This window comes from Pempheris klunzingeri, chromosome 1 (genome assembly GCF_042242105.1).
Source record: "Pempheris klunzingeri isolate RE-2024b chromosome 1, fPemKlu1.hap1, whole genome shotgun sequence".
Taxonomy (NCBI): Eukaryota; Metazoa; Chordata; class Actinopteri; order Acropomatiformes; family Pempheridae; genus Pempheris; species Pempheris klunzingeri.
In genome coordinates this window covers 20578642-20603081 of record NC_092012.1, presented here as the reverse complement: position 1 = coordinate 20603081, position 24440 = coordinate 20578642, and the positions used below count along the sequence as shown (strand labels likewise).

General features: G+C 42.4%; 4 protein-coding genes across 6 annotated transcripts; 2 read left to right on the top strand and 2 right to left on the bottom strand.

Moving 5' to 3' along the window:
- Positions 1–670: 670 nt before the first annotated feature.
- irf1a (interferon regulatory factor 1a) lies at positions 671–5106 on the top strand. Of its 2 annotated transcripts, none has more exons than XM_070834405.1 (7): positions 671–761; positions 860–959; positions 3629–3811; positions 3904–3954; positions 4165–4217; positions 4447–4537; positions 4649–5106. In XM_070834405.1, the coding sequence occupies exons 1-7, from the start codon at positions 672–674 to the stop codon at positions 4762–4764; spliced, it is 684 nt and encodes a 227-aa protein (XP_070690506.1). In that variant the 5' UTR covers position 671; the 3' UTR covers positions 4765–5106. The 2 variants fall into 2 exon arrangements, with proteins under 2 accessions (XP_070690506.1, XP_070690498.1); XM_070834397.1 differs by having other exon boundaries at positions 3904–4065.
- A 1563-nt stretch (positions 5107–6669) lies between these two features.
- Positions 6670–12433, bottom strand: cdc42se2 (CDC42 small effector 2). The gene is made up of 5 exons (XM_070834596.1): positions 12370–12433; positions 10406–10625; positions 9833–9934; positions 9661–9739; positions 6670–8857 (listed from the first exon to the last, which is right to left on the bottom strand). Exons 2-4 carry the CDS (start codon positions 10457–10459, stop codon positions 9665–9667), a joined length of 231 nt encoding a protein of 76 aa, XP_070690697.1. The 5' UTR covers positions 10460–10625; positions 12370–12433; the 3' UTR covers positions 6670–8857; positions 9661–9664.
- Positions 12434–12500: 67 nt separating this feature from the next.
- Positions 12501–15225, top strand: nip7 (NIP7 nucleolar pre-rRNA processing protein). Its single transcript, XM_070831376.1, has 5 exons — positions 12501–12628; positions 12748–12834; positions 12921–13059; positions 14553–14693; positions 14781–15225. Exons 1-5 carry the CDS (start codon positions 12573–12575, stop codon positions 14898–14900), a joined length of 543 nt encoding a protein of 180 aa, XP_070687477.1. The 5' UTR covers positions 12501–12572; the 3' UTR covers positions 14901–15225.
- An 89-nt stretch (positions 15226–15314) lies between these two features.
- On the bottom strand, positions 15315–22446 carry terfa (telomeric repeat binding factor a). 2 transcript variants are annotated; one of them, XM_070829872.1, is made up of 13 exons: positions 22258–22446; positions 21666–21761; positions 20853–20983; positions 20631–20717; positions 19944–20084; positions 19483–19607; positions 17834–18355; positions 16761–16874; positions 16383–16475; positions 16146–16292; positions 15857–15936; positions 15717–15763; positions 15315–15628 (listed from the first exon to the last, which is right to left on the bottom strand). In XM_070829872.1, exons 1-13 carry the CDS (start codon positions 22406–22408, stop codon positions 15470–15472), a joined length of 1893 nt encoding a protein of 630 aa, XP_070685973.1. In that variant the 5' UTR covers positions 22409–22446; the 3' UTR covers positions 15315–15469. The 2 variants fall into 2 exon arrangements, with proteins under 2 accessions (XP_070685973.1, XP_070685980.1); XM_070829879.1 differs by having other exon boundaries at positions 16761–16871.
- Positions 22447–24440: the final 1994 nt, after the last annotated feature.

Below are 24440 nucleotides of genomic sequence, written 5' to 3'. Positions count from 1 at the left end.
ATGTAAATAATCACATACAGCTTTGAGTTTTTGTTTGATTAAACAGAGTAGTATGTATTTCATGTGAAAAGGAAAGGGACCTGTTACGCAGCTCATCTGTCACATGCAATGTTAAGTCTGCAACCATCTGCTGGTCTTCACTACAGACTGCCTCACTGCTGTTGCAGTCATTTCATGAAGAACCACATAAAAACAGCACCATCACCGACGTATTCTAGCATGCAAGAATTAAATGTAACAAACTTTATTTTTACCAACTGTTTGAGTTTGAGGAACTTTGAGAAAGTGTTAACAGTGGCGGACCCACAGTTTTGTCCATTCTCTGCAGGTAGAGCTGCAGGTGAAGCATTAAAAACCTGCACAGGAGCGTCTGCAACTCTCCACTGCATCACACTCCACCTCAGTCTCAGTCATGAAGGGTGAGACAGTATTTCCTGTAATTGGAGGAGCCACTTAAGCAGGGGAGGAAGGTTTTGGGAGGAGGAGAAGGATTATCATATCTGTGAGGTCTTTGATTGGAAGAATGCAGCGGAGGCAGAAGGATGTCCCGCCGTAACTTCTGATTTAATCTGACCTTCTGAGAAATTTGCAGTTATTGCTGAAACACATTTGTAGCCGATGACACGTACATACTGATCTCCTTGCTGCATACCTGAAGCTTGAAGTGCAGGATGCAGCAGTCGGGCCGGCTCAGGCTGAGGCCGTGGCTGGAGGAGCAGATTCAGTCTGGGAGGTATCCAGGAGTCAGCTGGCTGGACCAGGTAGAGCCCTCAATCTAAGTGTCATCCCATGCATACACAACTGGCAGCATACACTGAATAACCTACTCAAGGTGATTTTGTTGTGTTTTACTCCACAGTCAGCACGAATCTTCCAAATCCCGTGGAAACATGCCGCTCGTCACGGCTGGAGTATTGACCGAGATGCTACACTCTTCAGGAGTTGGGCCATGTACACAGGTAGGAGCCCCACACAGATCCAAGTGTGCTTACTACTGTGTTTACAGCTGCATCTCTCTTTGGCTTTGACTGCTCTCATTCTGTCAAGCTGAGGCCCTTTACCGCAACTGCAGCTGGGCAGTAAGGTTAAAGTCAAGGATATGATATTAATGAGAATATTAGATGTTGTATGATGTCAAAATATATTACAATGTATTGCAATATAATAATGACAATGTTACAGACATGTAAAAAAAAAGAAGCTTCACTAACTTTAGCACGTAATTTGCATGGATGATATATATACAACATTATAAGATAATTAAGAATAATAACTGCCGCATGGGAAACGATTTCGACCATCTTGATGATGTTTGCCTCCATCCTGTTTCTGGCCTGGTAGATGTGTTTCCAGTGAAGTGCAGCCACCGATGTATTGTTCCATCCATGTTTTTCTAGATCTACCACATTCCCAGATCATAGCTTAGTGATGAGAGTTGCACAACAACCCTAGATAACACCAGTGTAAGTCAAATGAACATGTAAAAAAATGTCCAAACTGAATTCAGAGGAACAAACTCAGAGATGATCAGCAGTTGGTTCATGTGGCTTGCAGCGTGTGCAAAGACTGCACGATTAAAAGCAACCCAGTTGTCCGTGCTGCTGCCTCGATTTGTATTTACATTTTTTAGTATGTTCATGTAAAGACATGTAAAACTCACAGTCAAGTTCAAATAATAGAATTAAAATTAATATTAATAGTAGTAAAATAATGTAGTCCTCTCGTTTATTTCACTGGCATCTTCTCACAGATTACTGATCAGCTGCTCACAGTAATCAAACAAAGTGATTTGTTTTGCTTTCTTGTGGATCACAGTGTGATCTAGAATCCAGAGAATATGAAACATTACACTCAATTCTATTTCATATGACATAGTAATCATTTGATAATCCTCTTGTGCAAATCACTTGTGTTTGATAATCTCATTACCAGATATATTTGCTCTGAGTAAAGACTTGAGTAAAGTCAACAGTCACACACTCCAGTCCTGGGAAAGTCATGCTTTGTGAGTGCATCACATCGTGGGAAAGCTCCAGTTCAGTTGCTGTGAATGTACAGGGGCGATCGTATTGCTGTCAAAGTACAAGAGGACGTCTTTTCAAAAGATCTAGAAAAAACATGAACGTGCAAACAGATACTGTGGGTATGCTCTAATTTTTAATGGAGGAAAAAAAGTAATAATAGAATAGAATAGAAAAAAAAAGAAAACTTGTGACGGCTCTTGAAGCTGTGGGTTAATGGCAGTGGGTGGTAGCAGAATGTGTAACTGCCGCTAAGTGGGCTCCTTTTCTTCTTGTTAGCCCTTGTCTGCTGTAAATGATCCACGGTGGGTCTTTTTCAGCCCCAGTGATTTTATCACCGAGGACTGGCGGGGATCCAAATCACACTGTGGTGCTGAATATGAGAAAGGACTCAGTACGCTGGATAAACTCACTTGACTGTACAGCTGATGACTGATAGTCTGCCAGATGGTGATAGACCATGTTTTTTTCAAATGTAGCAGCACAGTTAAAGTTAAATCTCTGATGAATGGTACTCTGACTCTGACGTTAACATAGTTCTGATTCATTATGTTCCTGTAGTGTTTAGAAAATCCACCTCTAATAAGATTCAGTGTCTCCTCCAAAGAAGCACAGTGCATATTAAAGGCCACGGTTAGCTTACAAATGATTTGACTCATTTTAATTGAATTAGTCTTTAAAGCAGGGGTGTCAAACTAATTTTAGTTCAGGGGCCACATGCAGCCCAATTTGATCTCAAGTGGGCCGGACCAGTAAAATCACAGCATAATAACCTATAAATAACGACAACTCCAAATTTTCCCCTTTGTTTTAGTGCCAAAAAAGTACAAGTACATTCTGAAAATGTTTTTACAAAACATTACGACCTGTCTTTGCAAAGTCATCCCGCGGGCCGGATTGGACCCTCTGGTGGGCCGGTTTTGGCCGCGGGCTGTATGTTTGACACCCCTGCTTTAAAGAGTAACCTAAGAATCATGTTTGCAGTTTGCCCCAATATTGTTTTTTACGAGGTGGCAAGAGCCAAGTTATCATGACCCAAAGGTCGTTGGCCACATTTATGGTTGAAACATACTGGACTTTTCCTTTAACACACCATGGTGATAATGTTATGGCTCCCCTCCAGTGGTTTAACGTCTCACCTTGCTGCATGATGCACAGGTGCACTCCAGGACACTGTGACATCACTGTTAGGCGATGTCACCATTTCTGGTTTCACCCTGGTGTAACAGTAACAGGTGTAACAGTTACTCTTTAGAATTACTATGACTGGGCAAAACTATTAGCTTAACTCTGGTTTGAGCTCTTTTGTCTCTCCTGGGTAGCACAAGAACCAGGTAGAGCTCACAGCCCCCCCTTGGCCCCAGCAGATTGAGGTTTCGCTTGTGTCAACTTGTCTGTACTAATTAGTGTGTCTTGCAATTGAGGAACATTTGTGTATCAGAATAATGTTTCAGTTGTGCTTACAAGCTGCATATCCCTAAGCTAATTTATGTCAAATGACCAAGTGAGTGAGGTATTCCAGCACAGAAACCTGTACGGGGGGGTTAACAGGGGCCCAACATAAAAACACACACAGACCATTCTGTCTGCCCACCTGTTCTCTTCAGGACGGTACCGTCCAGGCAAAGACAAACCAGATGCCAAGACGTGGAAGGCGAATTTCCGCTGTGCCTTAAACTCTCTGCCTGACATCTGTGAGATGCAGGAGTACAGCAGGAAGAGAGGCAGCAATGCCTACAGAGTTTACAGGATGCTGCCCAGCAGCACACAAACACTCAGACGGAGGAGAGGTAAGAGCCTTTTAAAATGTATATTTAAGATGTTTTCATCATATTTGTTCTCAGACAGACGTCCTGTAACAGTCCTGTCCTCTTCTTCTCAGGGCTGCGGTTGTTCAGCAGGCCCAGAGAAAGACAGGCGACTTTAGATGATGGTACGAATACCACGCACACTTTGCAATCCACAACAGCAAGACCCCTACCAGACACAGCACAGACAGTGGAGAGCCCTGCAGAGGACACATTTAGTAACACTCAGACACATGGTGAGATGTTTGTCAAAGCACCCTGTTGTTCCTCTGACTGTTGGTTATTAGACGTTGCTCCTGTGGGCCGGTACAGATAATACTATTGTTGTTGTGCAGTGATGTGGGAGGCCAAACCAGAGGACCAGGAGCAGAATGAGGCTGTGTTTAAGGTATCAGACCTTTACTGTACTGATCCACTGAGTGGTTTATTCTGCCACAAACTCCCTCACTGGCAGAATTAGTAACTCCACAAAAACGAGAAGGAAAAGCAGCTGATTGCATCCTATTTGATTTAACCGCTCGAACATCGGCTGTATATTCCTGGCATGCAGTCTGGGTTCTGTAGGTGGTGCTCTAGTCATCTGTGTGACTGACTGTGGGGTATTTTGTCTCCTGAAGATGATGGACCACTTAAGCAACGCTGACCTCTGGAACCAGACTGGAGAGCAGAGAGGATGGAGAACACACACACTGTGGGACCACTGGCACTGTACGACACTATGTGCCTTATAGATATATAACAACATACATGTAATAACAGCATAATTCCACCTGTTTCTGTCTTTGCACGTGTGATTAGATGCTGTGTTGTGCTCCTCAGGTGCCAGTGATGACAACATGTACTCTGCACACACAGAGAACTACGGCGATCTCTTTGGTCCAAACTACATCAAGGAGCTTTCTGATTGGTCCATACATCAGCAAGCACTGATCTGATCGCGGCTCTGTGTGTTTACAACATGTATGGTGAAAAGCTGCTTTTCCTCCTGCTGTCTGTCTGCTGAGCTGACCGCTGAATAAGAGAAACAAGAGAGGGGAAGCGGACAGAGAAATGTTGCCCTGCCGTCGGTCATCCTCTCTGCTGAGCTTGCTGAGATGAAGATCCTGTTCCAAGCCAAGCTTTACCTCCATCATCAGTACTTGAGGTCACTACGGTTCAATGACTCAGACTCACTGAAGTGACACCAAGCTCACAGCACAGCACAGCTTTCAGCAGATCTCATTTCGCTTCAGTGCAGCCAGTCATTGCTGCTCTTTGTCAGACTTTTTCTGGATGTTACATGTATTGTAGTGGTCGTCTTTACAGTAAATGAAGTGCATATATACACACATATGCAAAGGTCTTAGGCAGGTGTGAAGAAATGCTGTAAAGTAAGAATGCTTTCAAAAACATAAAAGAATGTTGATATTTTTGTCAATTTACAAAATCCAAAGTGAGCGAACAGAAGAAAAATGTAAATCAAATCAATATTTGCTGTGACCTCCCTCTGCCTTCAAACAGCATCAGTTCTTCAGGTACACTTGCACACAGTTTTTGAAGGAACTCAGCAGGAAGGTTGTTCCAAACATGTTGGAGAACGAACCACAGATCCTTCTGTCTCTTCATGTGATCCCAGACAGACTGGTGATGTTGAGATCATGGCTCTGTGGGGGGGGGCGCACCATCTGTCTTCCACAGCCTCACCTCAGTAGCAGAGTTTGTCTGTTCCTCCCCCAGTTTTAAGCCTCCTACAGCTGTTTCTGTTTCAGTTAATGACTGTGTTTCTACCTACATATGAAACTGATGATCATTAGCACATGTTTGGTATAATTGGTTAATCATACACCTGATTATGATCCTACAAAATCCCTGACTGTGATCAAGCCTAACTGAAGAACTGATGCTGTTCTGAAGGAAAAGGGAGGTCACAGCAAATATTGATCTGATTTAGATTTTTCTTCTGTACATGTTATATTTTTTAAAGCCTTTACTTTACAGTACTTCTTCTCTGATTTATTCTTACAATTTATTTTGTGTGATATTCTTCAACTGTTTTTTAAATAACCCTGTACTTACAGACTGTTAAAGTAACCAGAGCACACCGTCTTGACGTCTTTAAACCTGTGTGTATGTTTGTTTGGTGTGTTTGCTTGGCATTATATTTTTTGCTGCAAGATTAATAATCCGTGTTTAAAAGATACCAGCTTTGTTTTCATTTGTGGACTTTTTCTTTGCTCTCAAATTCATTGCACATGTACCTACACATCCAGTAAAAGCATGATGGGAGTTGAAAGTTCTACTCTACCACTACCACGCGGTTTCATTTTAATAACTCTCTCCTATTATTTCCCAAAACAAGCCAAGAATAGAGAGACGCCAAACTGAAAATGAAACCAGATTTGTTTAGTAGGGCTTTGTTTTTCCTTCTTTTCTCTCCCATGAATGATCTGACGTGCCCGCAGATTTATCTGTTCAGGTAGCTCAGCACCCACTCAAGCTAATAATTCCCACACACTCACACACTGAAGCACAACTTTGGGACTAATTTGTGATTCGGCGTCAAAAGTTCAAAGTTCAAAGACACGCAGAGTGGAGGAGCCACTGTATCCGCAGTAATTACACCTTGCTGAGCAGCTAGGACAATATTTACATTATTACTTTTACTTTTTGATTTCCCACTTGCTTGTTTTTACATGCTGGTACTTTTAGCTATCTGTGCACTTATTTACAAGAACCCTTCTGTATGTCTAGTGTTTGAGCTTTCCTCCTGAATGAGCTCTACATCTCCTTTCTCAGCCCACAGATGTGAGCTTTTGGCCTGAAGCGAAAGCATGGAACACACAGTTGGTCAGACATTAACATTGAACATTTATTTCTCATGTTTTATTCTGAAAAATGCAGAAAAAGACAGATGAATTTCCCATCAAGTAGGAATACACATCAGGCAGTTCCTGAGGGAAAAAACACTGCTCCAACTCTGGCCTTCTGGTTTAGTCATACAGGAAAGTAACCACAAATATGTATGGCCCTCAAGACATATAAAGCATAGATCCATTACTTTTGTTTGACGTATATTTACAGTATCATCAATAAGTCCTGTGACAGGAACCTCATAAGGAAACAACTTTAAGTGACATTCAACCAGTCTACTAGCACAGCCTGCTGGTCACGTAACATACTGGAATCCCAGTATCTCTGCACGTGATACAGCATTTAGCCCAGAATCAAAAATAAAAAAAACAAAGAACTAGTCTACACATGTGTGGATACGCAAGAATTACAACAGAAACATTTACAGAGGAACACATGAGACCTGTGACAATATTTTAGGCCGATGGATCACATCATTAATCTAAAATCACATTAGTAAACCTGTCAGTGAATGTTGGGGAAGAGTCTGAAGGCTGAAAATGATATTCAAAATGTGACTATATCCACTGGGGTTTCTTTTCTTTTCTTTTTTTTAAATCAGGTATTTTACATTGCCAGGTACATACACTGAAGATGTCATTGTTGTATCATAAATAGTGACAATAGCACTCATTCAACACCAATCTACACAGACTTTTGCTTGACTTTATAATGACACATTCTGCGGTTGGAGTAATCAATAATACAATGTAGATGGAGGACAAATAATCATATGTATTAATCGATCCAGGCCTGCTGGTTTTCATTGACACCTTTGATTTCTAATCATCGTTACTAGTGATGAGCAGTGTGTATGTGACACCACACATTTAATACTCATACTGCAGCTGCTCTGTCACAGTCTGGAAAGGTCTGATCAAGGTATTTTCCAATGGAGCCTGGCTCAGGGAATTTGAAATTCAGGAGATTCTGATATGCTGACTATATATGGCCATACTGAGGGATGAAAATGTACCAGCCAGTCAATGAAAAGGGACATTAACTCTACATCATGAAGTCTGATCACTAACAGCAGCAGCCAGTGTTATCAGGCAGTAAGAGCTGTATGTATTTACTTTTCCCTAAGAGAGGAAATTGATATCTCCTTGAAAAAACTTAATACCTTCTGCAATTTCCATGTTTTAATAAAAATAATGCTGACATCACACTGAAGCAAATGAACCAAACAATACTACAAAGGTGGGTCACATTAGGTTGAATGCAATTTCATAGCATCTGCCAGCGTGGAGGGGTGCAGCTAACTGAACCGCATTCTCCCCAACGTGACCCATATTTGTGGCAGTGTTTGCAGCGCTGCGATGGTTAATTCCGGGCTGAGGTCTACATCTGTTATTGGTACGCAAGCCTTGAGAAGAAGAAAATGAATGTAAAAAAATAAGAATCTTTTTGAAACCGCTAAGCTGCAGCGTAAAAACAAATAATGAAGATGACTTCAGAAGGCAGATTAGGAAGTTCATAGTTTATTAAAATTCTATATGGTTCGATCTAAATGAGTATAAAAAAAAACAGTTGAAATCAACGCGAAATTCCTAAGCAAGTGTGAGTGTACAATGTATGGTCCAGTGTACTCTACTCATTTCAAGTTTATTACAAGACAGCAATCTTCAACCCTGAAAGCAACTCAGAGAATCGTGATAATTTCTCAGAATAAAACAATGAACATATCGCTTTTTGCCTTGCTACCTCTACCTGTCCTTTGATAAACCTCTGAGAATAAAGAAGGAAACTGAATGTTCCAAATCTCCATTGTGGCCCAGCCACCATGAGGTCCGTTTACAAATCAGATAATAAATACAGGCATCCAAATGGGCTACAACAGCAAATATTTTTGAAACTATTTTCCTCAAGCATACACACACAAGCATACGTCTGACTGAGATTGTGAGCTTTCTAAACCCTCTGAACTACTCTTAACAGTTACTCTTTACAGTGCAACAGTATGGCAGCAAATGGATAGCAGTGCTTTCATTAAAAAAAGGAATGGAAAATAAAAATATATACAACATTATGGAAAAGCAGTAGTTTCATCTTTTGGTCCTGCGTCCGTTACAGACAGAACTGCTTTTTGAAAATGCTTCCTCATATCAACAACAGTAGTTTCCACAAGACTGTGAAGGGCTGCAGGGAAGAAAGTGGAACAGACGTTAGGATCTCAAAGACTACAGACAGGCAGGGTGTGAGTTAAGCCCAAAGCACAACACCCAAATTCAACAGAGCCTGGACTGACTTTGACCCTTTCACCTGGCATTTTTTTCCCAAACATGTTTGATACTGTTGGCCTGAATGTGTTTGGGTACCCGAAGACTGACAGGGTCCAAAAATAAAAAATGACAGTGACCATGGCAACATCCAGTGGGAGTTTAGAAACAAGGCACGGAGCAACATTAACAGTTAACCAGTTGCCTGAGGCCAATAGAAAACAACACTGCTGCTCAAATCAGGCCAGTGTGGAAAAAACAACATCAAGCATACACATTAAAAACCAGGAAAATGAAAAAATTATCATTTTATTGACAGCTGAGCAACTGTCACAAGGAAAAGTGGTTATCAGCAGAACAAAGCTAATCAAGAGGAAGAAGATTCATTCCTTCATGTAGGGATGAATTCCCCCAACAAAACATGACTATATACGGGACAAATATGTGCTTGTGGCATTTTACCAGTTTCCTTTCAAAGCCACACAAGACAAGCTTGCTGTTGTGTGTGAATATGCTTTGCCATTATTTGTTAAGCATGGGTGGAGTCAAGTCAGCCACTTTTAGTGGTCTTAAAATGTCAGTATTGGTGGGGTTTTTTCCTCATAGATAAAAAAAAAAGTGATTATAAAGCTACATATTTATTTATATGTTATATATTTGCTTAAAAAATGAAAATTCAGTGGTTTAATATCAGTTCCACAAAATGATGAAAAAGTATCTCACCTTGTTACAACTGAGAACCTTCAGACCCTCCATGTGCGTAGCCTCCTTTAGATTTCATCTGGGCCTGAACAAGGTCCACCTACAGGTATCAAAATGTCTGTAAATACTAAATATGACAAAATGTATGTTCACTGTACTTTGAATATTCCGTAAAGAGGACAGAAAAACCTACTGATGCCAATCCCAGGCCCATTTCCCCCGAGCCTACATGTGTGGTGTGGACAAAGTTCGTTGGCTCCCCGATCATGGAGCGATCGATCCGTCGCCGCCGTTTCTGAAAATGAGCACCATAAACATATTTATTTTCACCTAAAGATCACTGGTCTTATCATCCCAAATATACTTATGGTAACACTACTAATCAGTGGGGATGGAGAGGAGGTTAACACCAGCAGAATCAGAGCTTACTCATTCCCCTCCTGTTTACCGTCTGAAAGATGTGCCGACAATCATGATTCCTTTTATCTTACCTGGCCGACTACAATGAGCCACAAAAATAAACCTAATTGAAAGTGTCGTATCAGACAGGGTGATGCGGTTAGCTGGAGGCCCTACTTCTTTCTTATTTCATGTATAATAAAAAGAGGATGTGCTATAGACTGTTGTGCACGACACGGCCTCAGTGGTTTTAAAGAGCATTTATCTACGACTAGTGAGCATTCACCAGGGAATACTGCGCTCTTTATTAACCTACATTCTACCTAAACCGTAATCAATTTGTCTTCCATGTTAATTTCATACTCACAGGTTGTGGCTGCTCTGCAATGCAGCAGCTGAAACAAACCCAGAACTCAGTCATTCTGAGGCTGATGAACAAGCCACAGCAGTTTCCTCTCTCAGTTCAGACGTCTCTGTGCGTCTGTCTTCCTGTTCAGTTTTTACCAGTCACAAACTCTCACCGGAAACTGATGGCTGGGGAAACCGTTGGCACACAAAGTGTTGTCCCGACACAGGGCAGCACACTCCTGTCAGCAAGTGAAAGGTGTGTTATCCATAATGTCTACACTTTGTTTGTAACCTCAAGCGATCATAGATTTGGATCAGCAAGTTATGGGCACCCTCTTGCAAGGCACTGGTCTAATGAAAGTCCTGAATGAAAGTTGTTGTTTTCCACCTAGTCGCAATATTTTGAAGTGAAAAGTAGTATCATGTGGTTGCTATTTAGTAGCCAACTTTGGTCCTTGCCTGCCACTGCCTTCACTTAAGAAAGTCTTTCCTTTGGCAACAGCCACAGCTAATGGGGTCAAGCCCGGAGGCAGCAACACTGGTGTACAACTGTTCCAATGCAAACTATTGTATTTCATATTCATTTGTATGCTTACTCTTTATTAAAAATTAACTGCTGTTACACACCTTTACTGATTGTACACACACATACTACATATTCTGACCAATGCAGAGTAGATAGTTGCACAACATAAAGAAATGAAATCTAAAGAAATACTATGTATCAAATGCAAACATTTGTGTCATATTGAGTCTCACAGTGAGTTCTCAAAACGGAGGAAACTGGGTCAGTGTGTAGGTGTTTCACCGTGTGATTCAATGTGGGGCCCAAAGTAGTCACCCACTACAACCCATACGTAACCCAAGAGATCAGTACTTCAGGTTTTGTCTCCTGAGGTAAAAAACAAAAGTATTTGATTGTAACCTTTGGCTTTCACAGTCACTGGTTAGCCCCCGTTTCAGCGTGCATAATGCTGGTGTTAGCACAGCAGCCTTGACATTGAATATTTCCCTAGAGCCATGATGTTATAGAGACCTATTCCATTAATTGGATGGAAGGAATTTTTCTTCATATAATGTTGCCTGACTGATGCATCTCCAAATGGTGACTCAAGATGACACTCATCTTTAAGAAAGTGATGTACATGTGTGTTAGGACAGAGTACCACTGGGAAGATTTTTTTTTTTATGAATCATTCCAAAATTGTAAAGTATAATGAGGATCAGACATTTAGAGATGTGTCATGTCACTGAATGTAACACAATGGTTGTGCTGTGTATGACTTTACTTGGCCAAAAAACAGGCTATTTTTTTTCTCCAGCCATTATTGGTGTCAGGCAGGAGGTGACAGGAGGATCAAATGATTTACCAAATGCAACGAGCTCGCTGACAAAGTAGATTTCCTAATGTGACATTACACATCGCTGACGTTGTGCAGTCCGTGCAGGTGAATCAAACCCTCAGGTGCCACAGGGTGATGCAGAGGTGCTGCAGGCTGGTCTTAACGACAGTTAAAGGATTAGTTACTCTGACTGTGATCTCGGTTAACACGAACTTAATCGGTATTTACAAACAAATGAACGTTATGTAACTTAGCGCCGCTGCGGCAAAGCCTCCTCACACAGCGGGTCCGAGCTGAACCCACACCTGGGTGCACCTTACCCCAGTCACTGGTGCCAGCCCGGGGTTTCATATCTGACTTTAGTTGAATTACTTTACTAGAGCAGGGTCGTTAGCATTATCCGCTGCTAACAGAGTTAGCTCACAAGCTAGCGTTCACTAGCCCGCTAATGGCAGCGGATCCGTGTTTTTTTCCACTGACAGCTAGCTAACCAGGCTAACTGAGCCCGTTTTCGAAAGTGTGACTTCCAGGCTCGGCAAAAACGAAATGTAAAATCAATAAATGTTCGCGTAACTGTTTACCAGCGGTATAATTAACCCATTCGCGAGAGTTATGATCATTTTAAGATGGAAAAACTTACCAGACGGCGTCGGTTTCAGCCGGAGTAGAAATGTCCGTTCGACTGAAAGCTGTAGAAAAAAAAACCAGGAACCGAGCTCGCTGATGACGTCGACCTACTTCCGTTATCGAGTGTGACTGCTTCCGTGTTGACCCACGTGCTCAAGGTTCTCTCAGGCGGTGCAAGTGCTCGCTCACCAAAGTTGTTCTTAAATACTCTTAAAGATGAGGCCGCTAACAGACGAGGAGACGAAAACGATGTTTGAGAAACTGTCGAAGTAGTAAGTGAACTTGGGGGACATTTTGCTCGCCTGTTAACATTCAAATGATACAAAAACTGCTAGCATCCTTGTTAGCCTGCCTGTGTGTGTATGAACCACTATCCTGTCTCCCGCAACAGCATCGGTGAAAACATCAAACTCCTTGTTGACCGACCTGACGGTACCTACTGCTTCAGGCTACACAATGACCGTGTGTACTACATGAGGTAATCCAGGAGCAGACACCCATGTGTTGGTATCTACCAGTGCTTTTACAGCGAGGAATTCATGCGTCATCGTTTTCTGTCCACAGTGAGAAAATTCTTAAGTTGGCCACAAACATCTCCCGGGACAAGCTCGTGTCAGTGGGGACGTGTTTCGGGAAGTTCACAAAGACCAATAAGTTCCGCCTGCACATCACGGCTCTGGATTTCCTGGCGCCCTATGCGAAGGTGACAGGGTGCATCCCATTTCTCTTATTTGTGTCTCTGCTGCCATCATTTGCATCCTTCCCTCCTCCCTTGTCTCCTACCAATAAAGGAGGTTGTGGCAACACAGATATTTAGTGAAATGACGCCTCCTTTTCAGCAGAGCCTCAGTTTGAGTTGATGTCAATGAGTCCAGAAAAAGAGCAGTGTACTCTGGGTAATAGAGGGATCAAAAGTGCCTTCTGACAGGCCACCCTTATAGTTCAGTGGCATATGTAGAGTCTGTGTTAATCTACTGACATGACACTCTCAAGTGCATGTCCTCTCTGTGTGTGCCACATGAGCACATCATGCTCCTACACTGTGTTGGTACTGGTAGCTCATGCTATAACATTCTGCTTATAACTATTGTCTAAATACGTGACATGCTACTAAGTTGACCCATAATGCTAAATGGAAGCCAGTAGCTATTATGTCAAATGCCCTATTTACTTTGTGCTAGCAGCAGTGATGTGCTGTTTAGCACTATGTTACTACACTAGTTACTACATGCCAGTAAGAACTGATGTATGCAGGTGTTATCTGCTAGTGGAATGTTAGTGACATGTTTTTTTATGAGCCACATGATAGTAACAACAGCAGCAGCAGCAGCACACCGACTGCCTTTTTGTCTTTACACACCATCTATGCATGCAGTTGGACTTGTAACAACAGGAAAAGCACAGGTTTTAATAATAGCCACCACTTTTTATTTTCATTTCCTTGTAAGCCATGTTGAACAGGAATAGCTTACCATCAGCTGCCTGTGTTGCTGGTACTAATTGCACAATCCTTTTCGATTTTAAATGCATTTCATTTATTTTTCAGACAAAAAATATTTTCCAGCGGAGGAGAATAGTGTTTTCTGTAAATGCACTAGAGTGAAGCTCTCAGGTCCAAAAGCACATCGTCACATGTTCAAATACAACTCTTAGAGTTATATCAGCTCATGGCTCCTAACGGCAACACCACCTCATACTGATATTTTTGGAGCCGTCTTAAGTGTGAAGGGGTAAGTTCTAAGAGGAGAGTGCTGTCCTATGAAGTAGTGAAGTACACAATGATTATCCCTGAAGATGGTTGAATCTGATGAGATGAGGACTAAAGACGAATTGAGCTGGATATTTTAGAATACAATTGCAGTATATTGACACTCTCTTTATGATGCATTGTATTTGCACCAATGATGTTATCCTGGATTTGCAATATTGGTTTTGTGTTGTGGCTGAGATGATCAAATAGCGAGGATATGAGATTGTGACAGCCCTGTCCATGTCCATTTGTCAGGCTCTCCCGGGGACGTGCCTCCAGCAGGATCTTTGCTGATGATTCACCGAGCATGTTTCTGCATACAGCTTGTCCTTTTACCATTCTTTTCCCCTGCTGTGTCATTCAGATGTTTCATCCCTGCCACTAAGGTTAAAGTAGGTTTATTCCTGCGTGTATGAATAACTTGAAGCTTTTCCATCTGTCTACAGTTCAAGGTGTGGGTGAAACCTGGAGCAGAGCAGTCTTTCCTCTATGGGAACCATGTGCTAAAATCTGGGCTCGGGAGGATCACCGAGAACACCATGCAGTACCAGGGGGTCGTGGTCTACTCCATGGCTGATGTGCCCCTGGTAAGTTTTTTCACTATGCTGCTGTATTGCGCACATGGTCCTTGTTCACTGAGGGGATTCCTGACCCGGCTCTGTCTCATTTCTCAGGGTTTTGGAGTGGCAGCCAAGTCCACGCAGGAGTGTCGGCGAGTGGACCCCATGTCCATCGTAGTGTTCCACCAGGCCGATGTAGGAGAGTTCATTAGGAATGAGGACACCTTAACATAAAGATGCATCAACAACTGGACTGTCAAATACAGCTTTTCTTAACCCATTTAATACCCAATGGCATTCACGGAAACTGACATCCAGAACAGCAACAATTCATTTGAACCGAGGGGGTTGGATGTAAGCGCCCAGCTGTTACAACAGGCCCATGTGTCCAGTGCTCAGTGTGTTGGGACTGAAACCAAGACCCCTGTTGACTGACTTTGGGACTGAGCCTTCTCAGACTTCCCTTCACTCTGGCTTCCAGTCAAAATGAAGGTGGCGTGGGGGCTTTTCAGTATTTGTTTTGTAAATGACTACTTTCAAATAAATCCACAATGTCTGAGTCTTTGTGAGTATGCTGTAGACAAGGCCACAGTGAAAATGCATGTCAGGCACCATTTAGGTTTTTTTATAGCAATGAAACAACTCATCTTGCAAAGTGAATCATGAAAATTTATTGAACTAGAAAAAGAATCCTATAAATCATGATTCCAAAACACAACCAACAAAGAGGTACTGCCTACCTAAACCTATCCAAAAAATGCGTCGGTGGTGGGGGAAAAGTTTATTGTACAATGCCCTCCATCTCAAACCAGTTTTAATTTTTTCAGCGTCCTCCATCGGTCTTTAATATTCACATTTGTTCTGTCTTTGAAGGAGTAATATGCCCGTATCTTGCTCCAGTTGCCCTCTCCGAATTTCTTTACCCCTTCTTTTAACATGTCTGTCTCACTCTCAGTCCACTTCTGCAACACAAAAGGAACATGAGGTTACTCTGCTCTCTGCTCATTTTTCGCTTTTGAGTATTGCAGGTACAAGCCTCGTTATGCTCACCTTCTTCTTGTGGCCTGAATTGGAAACGGTGCTCTCGTTGTGCGATCCTTTGAGAAAAACAAAAGATTACCGCATGAACAACATTTTCACAACCAGATTTATATGGGATTAATCAGAAGCAGACATCTGATGAATACTACCGCTCTTCCTGGTGCTGAAATACGACTCTTCATCGCTCCACGTGTCCTTACTCTCCTTTGCGGTGCGGCACAGTCGTTTCCTGTTAACAACAGTTCCTTGTCATGCCTGGCACCCTTAATTCATGATGATGACTGATAAACAGCTGAACAAAACAGTGCTGCATCTTCAATATTTTTAGAGCTGTTATTCAAATATGTTGGATGGAGTTTTGCTTCATAGTTGCATTTAATTGACAGCAGGTGAGTCAGTCCATACTTAGCTAAAGCTGTACTGCTGTATCTCACTAACCATTTAGAATGGGAAGGATCTTTGTCTTGAGCGGAGTCCTTGTGAGGGGTGGAGCTCGTTTGAGGAACAGGGCGAGGAGGGAAGAGTTCAGGTGAGCTTTCCAAAGAGGAATCTGCGATACAAGCTTCACCTGTATTACCTGGATCCCTGCATCAATACATAGAGGTTAGCAAATGTTGTCAGCCATGGAATCACACACCAACAGTGACATCAAATGAATGCTGTGTTTGGACTTGCTTGCTCAGAGGGTTGCTGTCCAGTTGTTCTTGAGAGGTCCGCACTGAGCTTGAGTCTTCGTCGTTGTCTGATGACTGTTGTGATTTAGCGTGGCTTTTGCATGATGGAAGATGGGACTCAGTCAAGCATGATAAAGGGAAGGATAGATCTTTCTGATAAAACTGTTTCAAACTATAATTGCTAAATGTTTTTTTTTTTTTAAAAATATACAAAAAAGATTCAATTTTCTTCCAGATCCCATAAAGTTAATTCAGTTTTAAGTTGGCTATCAGACTGACACCACTGTCCTAACAGCCTCATGGTTTCACCAGTATGGCTCAACATTACCACATGGTAGTAACCCGTGCGGCAGCCCTGACATTTTACACTTGGACTAACCTTCTGAGTGAAGCCTTGGACTGGTTGTGAAGTTTTTCCACACAGGTTTCCCTGCTGGCCACAGAGTCAGGGAGGTCTCCTTCACTGTCTGCTGACGACTTTGTCAAGGCTCTGCTGGACAGAACAAGCAGTTTTAGTGCTGCACACTCACTGAGCAATACAGGACCACAAGCAGCCTACTAATGATGTGCTATACAGGGGCAGGTGTAAAACTAATGTTTCTCCACTGAGATGCAGAAGTGTATCAACAGTTAAAAAAAAATAATGTAAAGTAGTTAGTCAGGTGATCTGATATTGATGACCTATTGATTCCTGGTTTCAAACATTTCTGAAAAGTCACATTTGCTTGTGTTCCGGTCACCATGACTAATTGTGAGGCTAGACAGGACCAGACCTATGTGAGGAAGACAGAGCAGCCTGGGGAAGTGAAAATACAGTTTGAGCAGCAATTCTACATATGCATAATTATACATCTGTGACAATGACCGCACTACCACGGTCATGTGACACCTACCAGGGGTTGGAGCTCATATATATATATTAATACACTTGTAATTAATATACATAAGACTGCTTTGTGTTGTCCTTTGAAAAAGCCAAATCAGCCTAAAGCATATCATTTACTGTTTGAAGAATAATCATTTTCTTAAGACTTTATTACTTGTCCATGTATCTGGACCTTATTGCTTTAAAAACTAAACAAAAAGAGCTTTGTTCACAGTTCACCCTTTGCTGTTTGTACATACTTTTAATAACCACAAATGGCCCCTGTCCGATAGGGTTTTATCCTGAACACCAGCATCTGTGAGTGCAAACACAGAGTGTGTGCGGCAGCATTTTTCAGGGCCTCAGTGGTTAAAGATGAACCACCAAACGTGAGGATGCGTTGGTTTTTTCACAGCAATAAAAGAAAAATTCAATCCATCACAATTCTACCTGTTTAACAACCCTTTCGTAAAACGTTTTAAAGTATAGACCACCAACCAGGTAACTGGTCATGTCTATCTGCAGTGGTATTCTGATTCGGACTTCAGGGCATCCCCCAACTTCATGTAAAAATGAACAACCCTTACCTGCGTCTTTTGCTGGTTTTTCTGGGACGCTTCCGTGTGGGTTTGGGAACCTCACTGTCCGTGACTGGGTTCTGTAGGTCTTCTTCATCGGGTCTAGCTTCAGACTGTGGGGGCTCTTCTGTTCTGTTGGTCAGCAGGGCCTGTGAAGCTGTTGAGCACTGTGAGCTCCTCTGACTGTCCTCCTCGACCACCAGTCTCGCCACAGTGTAGAGCGGCCTGTTTCTCAGCACAGAGAGTTTCTTTGAGAGCGAACTTGCCTGTGTTTGAGGAACAGCATCCGTTTGTGGAGGTTGCTCTGCTGGGGAAGCCTCCAAAGGACTGCCTGAGTCTCTCTGAAATGGCCCATTCTGCTCCGAGTCCCAATTAGTGCCCTTCTTGAGACTAGGGAGAGGTGCAGGCTTTCGTGCCTGCTCCTCTCTCTCCATTTCTTCCTCCAGCTGAGCAAATGTTCTCTCTTTTGAGCCTGCAGTCAAAGCCTTGTAAGCCATTTCCAGCCTGCTTCTCTGAATAATTGTGTGTTCACTGGAAGATACAATAGGCACAAGAAGGACAGATTGAACAGGGTATTTAAACCAAAGAGGAATCGGCAGCCAACAGTTGTGACTAAGTACCAATAAATGCATATTGTGAGAACAGTAATATGTTACATGGATACAAAATGTGGTTAGCATAGCTGCTAATGGTAGATCTTAGTAATCAGGGTATTAGTAAAGCTAATTAGGGGGCCACATCATTTCCTCTTATTCTTTCCAAAAATGGCACAGATGATTTGATGATTTTGACACTGTGGGGTCAGTAATGCCTTTGCCTTCCTTCAGAGATAGGCCCACTATAAATAAAGAGATCTGCCGATAGGCAGATAGAGACAGGCGGGGGTGGACAAGATCTGGAGAAACAGAGATTTCTGTGTCAGGTGGCTGTCTCTTGCCAATGCTGTTTCGACTGTTTTCTTAATCCAGCTACTGTTGGATTTCTAACCACTCCTGCAATGTGTGTGTGTTTCGCTCCCGTCCACACCCACAAACATTCTGACCATTCCTGCCTGCACAATAGAGTCCCACTGATTTGGTGTCCCCCCCGCAGGGACACAATGTTATCTTACTGTGCAGCATTAGTAAAAAGATGCATACCTGTCTGGAATAAAGTAGCAAAATGACATTCTCCTCCTCTGCATTTAAACATAACACTTTTGATCTAAGCAGATCATTTGACTAAACGACCATCCTGTTTGGTCATTACAAGCCACCGTACCTTGTATATGTATGCATGGCAACGCCAATGATCATGCTGAGGTTCAGTCTAGTTCACAGTTGTGTAAGAGGACTTGCTTCATGTCCAATCTGTTCATGTGATGTTTATTCTTAATAAACCAGCAGCTATTTAAAGTAGACATCATAACACACATAAATTTCTAGAATTTTCATCCTATGAAAATCCTGCAGCTTTAACTGACCGCCGCCTCTCGCCCACAGAAAGTTTAAACCATACACTCCCTTGATATTTGGGACCCCATCCCAATGCAGTCCTGTAGTGCAGAGTGCGTCGGATGACGTTGTGTGACTTAACAGTGACCATAGTGCTGACAGTGTTGTACTTTAACAGTAATTATCAGCTTGTTTGGCATGCACTGAAAAGGAGAGAGAGCCTACCTGGGTATAAACGGGACAGTGATTACTTGTGGAGCTGAGGATGGTCCAGGCTCTTCTTGGCCATCACATCCAGATGACTCGTTGTCTGGCTCTGTCAGTCTTTTATTGATAAGCTGTTCTGCAGCCTGTTACACATACACAAAGCAAAACCAAAATAAACACTAAAAAAGTAAAAGTGCATGTACTTCACCACCAAATCAACAGTGTTCTGTCTGTGGACGTCACAGGCGAGGCTTTTTGTTGAGCTTGTTGAACTGTTGAACAGATTGGTTAACAACTGAATACAAAAACTTTTGATAGAATTAGAAAACAGTGCTGTTGATGCATCAGCCTCAAAGGGCAATAAAATCTTTAACCCCAATGTATAGTAGTCAACCAGTTTTATGTTACCGTATCAACATAAAGGAAACGAAAAATTGTTTCAGTGCAACAAGTGTTGCGCTTAATCCATAGCAGCATACCTTGTGGAGAAAGGGAACATTGAATGGGCAGAGCTTTAGGCAAAAGGCTAACATCTCCTCCTTGAACTGCTGGAAGTCGATTTGATCGATGACTTCATGCTTTTTACTCTTCTGTCTGATGAGTTCCATGAATATAGCTTTCTACAGGGAGCATACACAGAAACAGTGAAACACAAACATAAAAATGAAGTCAAAACTGTTTCATTTCATTAACAGGCTGAACAATCGTTTCAGCATCGTCTTCAAAATCTATAGACATGCAAGTCAAATTGAACATTGATTCAATGTCATGAAGCACATTAAGCCCAGTGCTGTACACTTCACATAATTTAATGTGTGACAGGATGTGAAAACCAGGACTTTGCTGTTTCATGACCAGTTTCAAGATACTCTGGTCCATCTGATAATGACATAGGTAATTACAGCCTGATTTTATTTGTGTGTCCATTTACAAGATATACACCTGCTGAAGGGGGTTACTGGAGTAAACGCAAGGACAGTGTGGACCTTAGTGGGCGTTCAGACCCAAAAAACACAATGGAGCAATGGAAAAACTCACAATTCAATACAGCAGTTTTGTTAATAGAGGACACTGCAACATTTGATAACAAAGCAGTGACTATAGGACCAATGACCATAGTTACTGACTGAGCATTCTGTTTGAGTTACTGTTTGTGCTTAACTCACCTTGCCAACCACTGGTTTGGGAAAGTGTTTGTTCAGCACCTCATTTGCTTTGTCAAACTCACTGTTCCTTATCAAAATCCTCACAATCTAAAGACAGAAATAAAAGAAAAAGACAGTAATCAAATCTAATGAAAGTTTGTGGTGGCAAGTATATTCTACCATCCCAGTCAGTGCAGAACATGAATATCAAAAATATTTAGAAATTTATTTTTTTAAACTTACCATATCTGTAAGTGAGATGTATACATTCTCAAAATCCTGCTGAGGAATATTGATTTCCTGGCTAATATTTTCCAGCAATGTCAAGGCTGATTCCAGTGGAGTTACGGACTGGTCAGACTCAAAGTACAGGTCTGTAGGACAGGACAAAGCAGCGTAGTGTCTGGGTCACAATATGCTTGGAGGACTGGATGTTTGCTCAACTAGTGATTTAAGGAAAAGCCTCAGATTCTGTTTAACTGTTGCCTAATGCACACACACTGACAGTCAAAAATTACCATTCCAATGTGAATTCTCACAGTCATGTCTGTGTTTGATAATGGTGACATTATATACATGTATCCACCCCTCCACCCTAAGGTCGCTTGATTCTGTGTATCACCACTGCAACTTTTATGAAAAAGGTGGGATTGTTCTCTTTAACTGACTTTCCGGCTACACTTAAACACAGCACTTATTGTCAGGTCTCAGCATATTTTAACATTAGCTGTACCTGTTGTTCACACTGAAGGAATCTTAAGTTGGAAAATGTGGTTTCAAATACTGTGCTGCGTACAATGAGACGAGCTACAACTAATGAAATTGCACTGACGTTCAAATGGAATGAGGGATTGTACACAGGTGTCTCTTGGACAATCTCAGTGAGGCCACCTGTTTAAATAAAAGGATTAATAACGGAAAATGCGTTTTCTTCCATTACAGTGGCAGAAATGTGCTTCTGTGTCCATTCATGTTAACAGTAAACTGTAATACACATATGCAGTGTTGAGACAGTTACTGAGATGTGTCATTGTGATGCATTCACGTTGATCTCACCAAGTTTTTCACCCTCATTTATGCGGGACAGATACTGCACCATTCTGATCTTTGTGGGCATGGCATCAGTGGCCTCCACAGGGCGGCCCAGCACACCTGCGACGGGATGAAGAATTAGCTTGTTATTTCCCCTAAACACACATGTTCAGATAATAAAGAAACCTCAGGTTGGCATATTTAAAGCCGCTCACACAGCCAACTAACTGAGCCAGAGACCACAAGGATGAGATGTAACGTTATGTTTTATGGGATTAACTATATTTTTCGATTTAGCAAAAGAATCAACTTTAAGGACGAGCTGGTTTTACAATCGCCAGTCGTGCCAGGTGAACCTCCACACACCTCCGAGGAGCGGCACACTGTGAAGTGCCACCGGGGACGCGGCTAGGCTAAGCTAGCTAGCGTACCCGCTGAAGAGTAACTGTATCGGAGGCGAACATGAAGTCATTTTAGAAAACTCGACATGCAGCACGTTAACAGTCTGGAAGCACAGAAGTCGGACACAGTGACTTTACGACAGCTAAACAAAGTGTATCCAAAGTTAGCTTTGGCGGCCAAGTAGCAGAACACTCGGAGGCAGTTTGTTACTCACTGTCCAGCACGTCTCTAACGCCCTCGAAGTCCAAGTGTTGCTCCTGTCGGAATAACTCTAGCACATGATACATGTAGTAATCCGCTACCCAGCGGTTAACGACAGATTCAACATCACTTTGGTGGTTGTTTTTGTTTAGGGCTGCCGCCATATTCTCAGCATGCCAACGGAAGCAGCGGCGGGTTAAGGGTTCCTCGGTGAGAACGCGGAGGGGTGAGGGCTGCTATTGCTCAGTTTGACTTCGCAGGTAGCGCTACACCACAAGAGGAACCGCTCCAAAGCACACGGTACACACAAGTAACGATAGTGTTAGAATAAAAACCGAAATCAAGCACAGTCATAATCTGACAATCCGACTGAAGTGGATGAAATTAAATCAAGGCTTTGGACATGGTGCTGCCTGACAGTCATGAAGTAGGGCAGAAATAACTTGCCACACCGCCCCCCACAGGACTGATGGATGCTTTTCCCCATCAGCTATTCTTTTTATTACTACATACAGTGGGGCAAAAAAGTATTTAGTCAGCCACCAATTGTGCAAGTTCTCCCACTTAAAAACATGAGAGAGGCCTGTAATTTTCATCATAGGTACACTTCAACTATGAGAGACAGAATGGGGGGGAAGAATCCAGGAAATCACATTGTAGGAATTTTAATGAATTAATTGGTAAATTCCTCGGTAAAATAAGTATTTGATCACCTACAAACAAGCAAGATTTCTGGCTCTCACAGACCTGTAACTTCTTCTTTAAGAGGCTCCTCTGTCCTCCACTCGTTACCTCTTTTAATGGCACCTGTTTGAACTCGTTATCAGTATAAAAGACACCTGTCCACAACCTCAAACAGTCACACTCCAAACTCCACTATGGCCAAGACCAAAGAGCTGTCAAAGGACACCAGAAACAAAATTGTAGACCTGCACCAGGCTGGGAAGACTGAATTTGCAATAGGTAAGCAGCTTGGTGTGAAGAAATCAACTGTGGGAGCAATTATTAGAAAATGGAAGACATACAAGACCACTGATAATCTCCCTCGATCTGGGGCTCCACGCAAGATCTCACCCCGTGGGGTCAAAATGATCACAAGAACGGTGAGCAAAAATCCCAGAACCACACGGGGGGACCTAGTGAATGACCTGCAGAGAGCTGGGACCAAAGTAACAAAGGCTACCATCAGTAACACACTACGCCGCCAGGGACTCAAATCCTGCAGTGCCAGGCGTGTCCCCCTGCTTAAGCCAGTACATGTCCAGGCCCGACTGAAGTTTGCTAGAGAGCATTTGGATGATCCAGAAGAGGATTGGGAGAATGTCATATGGTCAAATGAAACCAAAATAGAACTTTTTGGTAAAAACTCAACTTGTCGTGTTTGGAGGAGAAAGAATGCTGAGTTGCATCCAAAGAACACCATACCTACTGTGAAGCATGGGGGTGGAAACATCATGCTTTGGGGCTGTTTTTCTGCAAAGGGACCAGGACGACTGATCCGTGTAAAGGAAAGAATGAATGGGGCCATGTATCGTGAGATTTTGAGTGAAAACCTTCTTCCATCAGCAAGGGCATTGAAGATGAAACGTGGCTGGGTCTTTCAGCATGACCATGATCCCAAACACATCACCCAGGCAATGAAGGAGTGGCTTCGTAAGAAGCATTTCAAGGTCCTGGAGTGGCCTAGCCAGTCTCCAGATCTCAACCCCATAGAAAATCTTTGGAGGGAGTTGAAAGTCTGTGTTGCCCAGCGACAGCCCCAAAACATCACTGCTCTAGAGGAGATCTGCATGGAGGAATGGGCCAAAATACCAGCAACAGTGTGTGAAAACCTTGTGAAGACTTACAGAAAACGTTTGACCACTGTCATTGCCAACAAAGGGTATATAACAAAGTATTGAGATGAAGTTTTGTTATTGACCAAATACTTATTTTCCACCATAATTTGCAAATAAATTCTTTAAAAATCAGACAGTGATTTTTCTGGATTTTGTTTTGTCTCATAGTTGAAGTGTACCTATGATGAAAATTACAGGCCTCTCTCATCTTTTTAAGTGGGAGAACTTGCACAATTGGTGGCTGACTAAATACTTTTTTGCCCCACTGTATGTGGCAAGGTTTTAGTTTTAAGTTTTGTTTGCGTACCCCTGCCCACTCAGCACACCCTCACTGTGCCATAATATCCTCACACACACT

Bases quoted from the DNA above. Each gene is read 5' to 3' on its own strand.
- irf1a (XM_070834397.1), top strand. From the start codon at position 672: ATGCAGCAGTCGGGCCGGCTCAGGCTGAGGCCGTGGCTGGAGGAGCAG. The intron at 762-859 runs GTAGAGCCCTCA...TTTACTCCACAG, and splicing joins GAGTCAGCTGGCTGGACCAG to TCAGCACGAATCTTCCAAAT. The intron at 4,538-4,648 runs GTACGACACTAT...TGTGCTCCTCAG, and splicing joins ACTGTGGGACCACTGGCACT to GTGCCAGTGATGACAACATG.
- cdc42se2 (XM_070834596.1), bottom strand. From the start codon at position 10,459: ATGACTGAGTTCTGGGTTTGTTTCAGCTGCTGCATTGCAGAGCAGCCA. The intron at 9,935-10,405 runs GTGAGTATGAAA...GCTCATTTTCAG, and splicing joins TTGCAGAGCAGCCACAACCT to AAACGGCGGCGACGGATCGA. The intron at 9,740-9,832 runs GTAGGTTTTTCT...TGATACCTGTAG, and splicing joins TGGGCCTGGGATTGGCATCA to GTGGACCTTGTTCAGGCCCA.
- terfa (XM_070829872.1), bottom strand. From the start codon at position 22,408: ATGGCGGCAGCCCTAAACAAAAACAACCACCAAAGTGATGTTGAATCT. The intron at 20,085-20,630 runs GTGAGTTAAGCA...TGCTCCCTGTAG, and splicing joins CCAAACCAGTGGTTGGCAAG to AAAGCTATATTCATGGAACT. The intron at 16,293-16,382 runs GCAAGTCCAAAC...GTATTGATGCAG, and splicing joins GACAGCAACCCTCTGAGCAA to GGATCCAGGTAATACAGGTG.
- nip7 (XM_070831376.1), top strand. From the start codon at position 12,573: ATGAGGCCGCTAACAGACGAGGAGACGAAAACGATGTTTGAGAAACTG. The intron at 12,835-12,920 runs GTAATCCAGGAG...TTCTGTCCACAG, and splicing joins GACCGTGTGTACTACATGAG to TGAGAAAATTCTTAAGTTGG. The intron at 13,060-14,552 runs GTGACAGGGTGC...ATCTGTCTACAG, and splicing joins TCCTGGCGCCCTATGCGAAG to TTCAAGGTGTGGGTGAAACC.